The sequence below is a fragment of the Gigantopelta aegis genome, chromosome 3 (assembly GCF_016097555.1).
Source record: "Gigantopelta aegis isolate Gae_Host chromosome 3, Gae_host_genome, whole genome shotgun sequence".
Lineage (NCBI taxonomy): Eukaryota > Metazoa > Mollusca > Gastropoda > Neomphalida > Peltospiridae > Gigantopelta > Gigantopelta aegis.
Genome location: NC_054701.1, coordinates 76,244,541 through 76,254,055, shown reverse-complemented (window position 1 = coordinate 76,254,055; position 9,515 = coordinate 76,244,541). Strand labels below are relative to the sequence as shown.

General features: G+C 39.1%; 1 protein-coding gene across 1 annotated transcript in view; it reads right to left on the bottom strand.

The window, feature by feature from the left end:
- LOC121369092 (metabotropic glutamate receptor 8-like) overlaps positions 1 to 9,515 on the bottom strand; it is a 76,956-nt gene that overhangs the window by 17,633 nt on the left and 49,808 nt on the right. Inside the window, exon 2 of the mRNA XM_041493942.1 lies at positions 4,771 to 4,987. Within this exon, the coding sequence (XP_041349876.1) occupies positions 4,771 to 4,882 (112 nt within the window). The 5' untranslated portion in view covers positions 4,883 to 4,987. The remainder of the gene's footprint in view (positions 1 to 4,770; positions 4,988 to 9,515) is intronic.

The following is a 9,515-nucleotide window of genomic DNA, read 5'->3' as shown; positions in this document are numbered from 1 at the left end:
GATTAATCAAGTACATATTCGATGTGCGATAAGTGCGATATTACATACGATTTAGAGCACGTTATTTAGTCAGTTTGTTACATGTCTACCAACATATAACTGTAATGGTTTATATACTTTAAACCGTGTGGCTCTTAAACATAATTATAAACAAGTATACAAAACATACATAAACAAAGATCAACATAAACGAGTGTTGCGATCCTAAATATACCAGTAAAGCACAATTAAAATATACTCTTAAAAAAACGTAGGTGAACTCTAATACGACTTTACAATTGCCAAAATTAGCTGTGGGGAAAGGTTATATGATAATAGTGAATTTATTGGGCAAACATTACCACCAGTATGTGTCTCCCAACAGCCATTTGAGGGAGTCTGTTCCACTCCTCTTGCAGCGCCTGACCAAGTTCCGCTAACGTGGTCGGCGGTCTTTGACGTTGACGCACACGTCTCCCTATCAAGTCCCATACGTGTTCAATGGGGGGGGGGGGGGAGCGGGGGGAGAGATCTGGGCTCATTGCTGGCCATGGCATTCGATAGATGTTGTGCTGCTGGAGGAGATGAGCATTAACGATTCGTGCACGGTTAGCACGGGCATTGTCGTCCTAAAAAAAAAAACGTCGACCCACACGCCTAGCAAACGAGATGACAAAGGGTGTCAGTATGTTGTCCCGGTAGTACTGCCCAGTGACCCTTATTTGCACAATATGGAGGGTTCTGTCAATCATAGTGATACCACCCCACGCCATAACCGATCCACCGCCAAATCTGTCATGAAATCGCATTGTCACGTTGACATTTCGTCGTCGCCAGACCCGTCCACGCCTGTCAAGGAAGTCCTAAGTGAATAGGGACTCATCTGAAAACATGACACGTGATCAGCGACGAATACCCCAGTTCGGACGCTCCCTACACCATTCACGTCTGTGGGCAACGTGACGATTGGTCAAGGTAGGCACAACCCGGGGCCGTCGAGCATGAAGACGACCTAATCGTCTGACCCGTAACTCGGACACCAGTAGCCAGATGAAGGTTCGCAACAATTTGATTTGCCGGTTTTGCTCGATTTCTTAGAGACTGGTTACGGATGAATCGATCCTGTACTCCTGTCGTTGCCCTGGGACGGCCTGAACGGGGTCGATTGTCAACATTTTGGGTTTGTTGGTACCTGTTCCATAGTCTGCTAATCACTGACTTCGAAACATTGAAGGTGTGGGGCACTTCACGTTGACGTTTGCCCGTTTGCAGCATGCCAATAGCCCGTAGACACTCATCGCGTTGCATACGCCGCTTCGCAAATTCAAAGAATAAAATGACTAAAAACAAAACAGTAACAACTGTATGATCAACAGAATGAAAAAAGATTGACAGAAATAATGTTCCACAATGATTAATCGACCGTCCTGGAAATTGTCAAAATCGAGATTGACACCCCACGCACGTGTACGGGGCAACTGCGTGATACACGTGCAAACTATGGAATGTGTTTCGGTGTGTTGATAAACATACCTGAACGTTCTTTACTAGGATGTCTGTGGTCAAAACGTATGTTCGGTTTAATAGTTGATGTTATCATTAATATTTCAGGTTCCCCTACTTTTTTTGAAGAGTATGTGTTAGAAAGTTCTTTCTTTTATATATCAATATATAAGTAATTGTAACAAAGCTTGAAAGAAAGCTGTCCGAACTCAGTGCCGGATTTATAAGGGGGCAAAGGGGGGAATTGACCCGGGCCCCCCTCCCAGAGGGGCCCCAGACTAAGGATTTCCTTTATAAACAAAATGTAATAATTATAAAATTAGTTCTTTTTTTTTTTGTCATGTAATTTAATTTCTATGATGAGGGGCCCCCGAACCTGAAGTGCCCCTAGCCCCTTCCCCGGGTCCCCTAAGGTCTAAATCCGGTCGTATGTCCGATGCAGTATTGTTAACCACCATGTGTCGTTGATATATCAGTTAAAAACCTGACATTGATTGCCGCCTTTACAATCGTTGTGTACTCCTATGGCTTGAGTATTCGTGTGACATTTATAATACCTATAAAAAAACAAATAATGAATAATATGGGGATGATTACATTGTATTTATAGCAAATGGGAATTTATGGAAGATATGCAGTTTAATCAGAAAGAGATAAAAACAAAAATAGCGCTATTTAACGGGAAGAAAAATGTTCATAGGGCATGTACACATTTAATACAATTCCTATTACTGTAAGTTTTGTTTAAATGTTAAAAGTTTGCTTTGTTTAACGACACCACTAGAGCACATTAATTTGTTAATTATCGACTACTGGATGTCAAACATATGGTAATTTTGACATATAGTCTTAGAGAGGAAACCCGCTATAAACTTCATTTATTTCCTAATATATATGTTTCCGAAGTACGAAATTATTGGGATACCAAACCCAGTTTAGACTACTTATAAATATTAGGACATTAGAAACACATTGAATATACAGACACTGATATTTTAAACAAGAAAATATATTTAATATGTAATACCAGTCGTTACAAAATTATATTAGTCGAGAACATCTTACAATGCAGCAAACTCAGGAATGTCCCTTTAACTACGTATATTATACGCTTTGAATAACTAGACCCTGATGATTAAAGTAGTCTAAGTGCAGCGAACAATTGATAAACCTTTCTTTCGGTGTATTTGGGAAAGATTTCTCAAATAAGAAAAAAACCCTCCTGAAAAACGTTTCTTATTTTAAATCAGGTAATTGATTTGTCTGTTTAAACAAGATAATGAACCCAAAGCGCAGCATTTTGTTTTGAAAAGAAACAAACTCCCCTGATTGGAGTCCAGTCACGTAAAAAACGTAGATAGCATTGGCAAGCGTTCATTTCGTTCACGCGGTCATTACTGTCGGAAGATCTGAGGGTAAAAAAACAAACTTCTAACGAATTACGAACTGCTTTTTTTTTCAAAATCAATATTAACTTTAGCCTCGCGTTTCATTGTCTATAAATAACGAAGTGTGTTTGTGTCTACGTGTATACATAGGAATACCACTACATATATTAGCTATTGCAGTGGAGTAATTTGATGAATCTCTCTCTCTCGCTCTCTCTCTCTCTCTCTCTCTCTCTCTCTCTCTCTCTCTCTCTCTCTCTCTCTCTCTCTCTCTCTCTCTCTCTCTCTCTCTCTCTCTCACCAATCTCATACTGTCACTTCCGCCTTATACCTTTTTAACTAAAAAAACAAAAGCATTTTGCAATCACACTTACACTTTAAACTAGTTTGACTAAACTGGTATAACTAAACCAGTTTAAAGAAGTAAGTATGAACGTGATCTTTTCACTACACCGGTACATACCTATGTGGTTTAGTTATGGTATAACTAAAACAGTTTAAAATGTAACTGTGAAGGCAAAATGTGTGTGGGTTTTTTTTAGTTAAACTAGTATATGATAGAAGTGACAGTGACGTCATAGTCAGACTAAGCAGTAAAAAGTCTGTTGTGTTTCACGACACCACTGGAGCCCATTGATTAATTAAACATCGGCTATTGGATGTCAAACATTTGGTAATTCTGACTCGTAGTCATTAGAAGAAACTCGCTTCACTTTTTTTTTTTCTATTGCAGTAAGGAGTCTTTTATATGCACTTTCCCACAGACAGGAAAGCACACACCACGGTCTTTGTCCAGTTGTGGTGCACTAGTTGGGACGAGAAAAAACCCAATCAGCTGAATGGACCCATCGAGGTGGTTCGATCCTGCGATGCAAACACCTCAAGCGAGCACTCAACTGGCTGAGCTAAGTCCCTCCCCGACTAAGCTGTAAATGCGTTAGCAACGTCCTCAGAGACTCGTAGTCCTTTGTTGTTACGATGTCTTGTTGTTACGATAACTACACTTCCACCTTATACCGGTATAGCTTTTGTAAGGTAGCAGCCACAGTTATCTGTGAATCTTCAGCTGAGATTTATGCATACCAGCCCATGGCATCCTAAATGCCCACCTATGGTTTAAAAATAAATAAAGGTACAGGTATTGTAGGTCTCAAGGGAATTACAAAAAGGGTCATAATTATAAAGAGGACTTATTTTAAATAGTTTTAGGAAATATTTGTGTTATTTTCATCATAATTTGTCTAAACTGCATGATTTTGGGTGTATTTTTTTATTATGTTTACACACATAAAAAAACACACCCAAGCGGGAGTTGGCGGATTTCACACATATATTTATGGAATCTTTGCTCATCAAACCTTACAAAAACCCTTATTTGAATAAACGTTTAGCTATTAAATTTTTCACAAATCAGCTTGTTAAAAAATTACCCAAAATGGTCGCGCCCAACTTTTGTCACAAGGAAAAGACGTCTATGAATACCAAGTCTCATTACAGCTAAACCATTTGCACTGCTGGTGACAAACCAATTACCATTTTTAAAAATAACCCCTTGCTATCACTAAGCTTAAGAATTTACTCCCTATTCCAAATAATTAGCCTTCAAACATGGATCTGTGCAAACCAACAAGCGAACTCTTTGTGCGCCCGGGTATACAAGGGAGCAAACAATATACTGCTACCTATGTGAGAACGCTCGTCGTTTCTAACCAACAGTGTTTTAGCTAAACCAGTAGAGTAAAACCAGTTTAAATTGTGTACGTGTGAACACAGCTATAGATTATCTTACGTTTCTGCTAACTGTCAGTATATCAAAATACACCCTCCCCCCAACAATGTCTTTTGTCATATCTACAGACACATGGGCAGATGAACAGTAATATATACTTTCATAACAAACCTGCATTTGCCGCCTTTTCTACAAAAGCTCCGATTCCCTTTTCCCCGTATGTGCCGTCGTCTGCTATAGTGTTGACGTAGTTCCAGCCCAGCGCTTTGGCGATGTCCACCATCGTCTGCGCCTGGTAACTGTCAGGGGCGACAACTCGCGAAAAATATTCAAATCGGGTTTTGTCGCTTAAGTCAATGCTGGTTGAAGCGTAGCTAATTTGTGGAATCTGGAAAAGAGAAAAGAAAAGAAAATTCATCAAAAGTAGTGAGGTATAGCTTGATAGTATGTGTGTATGAAATGGAGGAGCGATGGATGGATAATTCCTATTTTAAACCAGTGACAAAAGCCATGAAAGATTGTACAAACAATTTCTTTTAATTTATTTAAAGCCTTACATAACACAGGGCAGGTGAGGTCAGAGTGTTTAACGTACACATTCAGAACAAGCTGTTGTAGCGCATGCCTGTCTTAAGCCGGCTCCTCTGTCCAGGACAGAAACGGGTGGAGTGTGGTGGAGGGGAAACCGCCTGCACTGGCAGGTGCAAGAGTGAACCAGCAGTCCGACCGGAGTCGGTAACAAGCGGAGGGTGGTTTTGGATGCTATGGAATTTGAAATGCCCCGTAGTGCCAAATGGAAAGGGTGCGCAGTTTTTAATGAGGGAAATTAGGCGCAATTTGGAACGGTCCGTCGAAAATAAAATGGAGATACATGTTTTTGAATTTAGTATGCCGAGAGTAGGTTCTTACATAACACATTTTATTTACTCTTATATATCAATGGACATACCGGTATGGTTAAGGACCACACAGATAAGTAGAGCGTATATACTTCATTCTTTGTTATATCAGTTGTGGGGCATAGGCTGTATCAAGAAATAGTCCCATGAATCCTTCGATGAGGATTGCTACTAGTCTAAACGTACATTTGTCGAACACTTTACTACTGGGCTACATTGCACTCCATCAAATATCATAATCTTTGCTTTATCCTGTTTATAAAATGGAAAAAAAATGGAAAGGAATATTTGTTTCCGCACATTGTGAACTACAGTCACTTCTGGTTCCTGTCTACGAACGAATTTATAAGCCATTCTCCGTCATTGTTCCGCTCTATTGTACATATTATTTTTCATTGTTATAATGCTGTAAATTGCACAATATTATTTATCGCAATAAATAACCCGAATGAAGAATGGATAAATGAACAAATGTTTAACCAGACCTCGGTATCGTCTATGGGGAAATCCATTCAAAATAGCTTTTGCTGCTAATGAGAATGAGTAACAATGTGCGTAGCAACCGGGCTACATCTCTTATTTCCTAGACCAGCGCTCGCAATTGTCGCATACGATACACTGAAGAACTGAACATCAAACATTGCATTCTCCGACTTTCAGTTCTTGTTCGTGGGCAATTACTACCTAATGCTGGCTTGAAAAGTGTACACTTTGCGATTACTTATTAACGTCTGATCTTGTATTAAGAATTCCAGATCAGTGATCTGTGCGTTGTTAACAAAAATCCGTGTCCCTAGTAGACGTGCCACCGAAAACAAATTAACTGCAATTTATTACACGTTTGCATGTGAGCTAGTTTGATCTGCAAATTCCTGAAATAACAGCTAAGATGTGCAGAGAAGATTAAATGGGTGTCTTAAATCAATGTTATCCGCGTGCAGCCATCTTTGGTTTTAAGAATAATATTTAAATTCAGAAAATTTAAATGAGGGCTGTTTCAGAATTGAGTACATGGTTTAAACACAACTCAATCTTGCATGTGTTGATTATATTAAAGGCTTTGTCTTCGTAATCTAAGGTCTGATTTTTTTTTTAATTATTGAGTTTGAATCTCATTACATGTTGTGTCTATTAAAGTTATCAATGTCTTGTGCAAATTTTAAACTCATTTTGACAGCCTATTTAGCAATATAATTATATGAAGAAAGCAATATACTATAAAATATTAGCATTGTTTTGTTGTACAATATATTATTATATGCACATTCGTGTGCCCACGAAGACATATACCTTTATTTACGAAAGCCACGGAAAGCTTTTCAAAACCTTCTACTTCTCACTACTGCTAATAACTCGGCGACTCGAGCTGACTTTCGTCGAAGAAAAAACGCTCATTCTGCCGGCAAGATTATGGCCTGACTTTTACAAGCCTTTAATGGCAGACGCAATAAAAATAGTAATCCTCTTACGAACTAAGTTGGAACCATATATCGTGCTTAAGGGGTCGGTCGGTACCATATGGGGTGGGGTGAGGGACATATGCTCATAACGATTTGTGTCAAAGCATACATTCCTAGAGATGGAAGCTTTATGATAGCACTGCAGGACTCACAGCTTTTTGTGTGTATCTACCCGTTTTATGGCCCTACCTAATACTGTAGGTCCTGCAATGCTAACACACTTTTTCCAACTCTAGGGATGTAGGCATTGACAAAAATCACTATGAGCATTCTCCCACCCACCCTGGTGGCCAAATTTTAGGTCCACAGGACCACACAGATATTGAGAGAGGAAACCCGCTGTCGCCACTTCATGGGCTACTCTTTTCGATTAACAGCAAGGGATCTTTTATATGCACCATCCCATAGACAGGATAGCACATACCATTGGGCTACGTCTCGCCGCTACTGGCGAGTAGATTAACGCATATTAACGTCAATGTACTCGAAAAAACTAAACTTTCCTTTTGATGGTGTAGTTCGGTGCCTTTTGATGGTGTAGTTCGGTGCCTTTTGATGGTGTAGTCCGGTGCCTTGAAAATTGCTTATAACCACTGCAGTATAATCAGTTCTGGAACACACTTATGTAAAATGGCCACGTTGTTAAATTCGTACTTGAGATGTGAGAGATTTTACCAGGTCTCTCAGCCTTAAAATTACTATGTCAAAGTTGCACAATAGCTTCTCGCCGCCGAAATTATGTTTTAACGTTTGCTTTGAAATGCAAACATTATACCGTCAACGATATGACCATAAAAAATTACAACCAAATGATTAAAGTAATTTAAAGAAAAAACGTTTTTATTAGAAAAAGTTTTGTGAACGACCATTGAATTGAGCGTGTTCAGTTGACGGAAAATTCTTTGAGAAACTCGTCTATCTCTGACGAGCCTATCTAGCTGCGAACAGTTAACTTGGCACAGTGCGTGGGTTCGTCGAGTGCATACGATTTGTTACGACTTGACAAATCAGAAATCTTGTTCTACTTAACGCGACTCGCTTCACACTTTGTGCTGGCACATTACAATGTCGGTTTTCCCAAGTTATTTGTGCAAAATATTATTTCAGGGATCGATTAATTTGTAATTATTGATAACAATGCAAAAACAACGATGGGGACTTTCCTCTGTCCCTAAGTCTGTGGTATGTGCTGTCTTTAAATCCATACAAACTGACAGGTAACTGGTAGTCGGAATTTTGTAGCAGTGGGTTTCTTCTTTCATACTCTTGTCCATGTTTCGTTTTTATTATGCCAATGATTAACAACCCATCGATATGTCATTAAAACAATGATTCATTAAAGGGACATTCCCGAGTTTGCTGCACTGTAAGATATTTCTGACTAATAAAATATTTCTACGATTAAACTTGCATATTAAATATATTTTCTTGTTTAGAATATCAATGTCTGTATATTCAATGTGTTTCTGGTCCTCTTAATATTTGTAAGAAGCCCAAACTGGAGTTTGTCTTCAAATAATTTCTTTTTTAGGAAATAAAATGAAATTTAACCTAGTACAAATATTAGAACGATCAGAAACACGTTTACTATACAGCCACTAATATTTTATGCAGAAAAATATATTTGATATGTAATTACAGTCGTCAAAAAGTCTCTGTTAGTCTATAACAAGCAAACTCGGGAATGTCCCTTTAATTCATTTCATTTCAACTTATTTTGTGATTATATTCAATTAAGGTTCAAGCACGCTGTCCTGGACACACACCTCAGCTATCTGGGCTGTCTGTCCATGATAGTGGGTTAGTTGTTAGTTGGTTAGTGAGAGAGAAGAGGGTGTGGTGGTCTTACACCTACCCATTGAGTCGTTAAAACTCGCTCTAATGTTGGAGCCGGTACCAGGGCTGCGAACCCTGTAGGCCTACCTACCATCCTGTAGTCCGATCGCTTAAACACTGCACCACCGAGGCCGCTCGGTGATTGATTGCTTACACTAGATGTTTTATTGGACTGGACAATAATTAATAGTCCCCTGAAGACTGATGAATGGCGTCAACCAATCATCTATTTGCTTGCCAAACATATGTTTTTGATTGGCATGAATATGTTAACATTTTTCTATGTTAACGCACCTATTATAATTCATCGCCGATTGCCAACTAATGTCATACACGGAGTTACTGTTTTGTAAAGCCCAAAGCAAATACTAGTAACACACTCGTATATAATTGGCTCCTACTGTCAGTCGCGAACAAACTTTCCGATATTAAACCATCAAGTACGCCCTTCAGCCGCGTTTAACACGATGCCACGGAAAATGGCCCGTAAATGAAAAACAAACCACGTGATCGTGTAAAGAAACTCGACTGATCATATTTTTGATTGAAAAACTGTGAACTATGGCGCCGTGATCCCAAACGCCATTGAGACTGATTTGGTTATTTGGCAAATTGTGTTACACGGCATTGATTAAAGAAGTGAGAGTCCGACATCAATGGAAGGTCAAGAGAGATGAGACACAGTTTGCCTGAATCCAGCATCTGTTGTAGACCTTTTTTA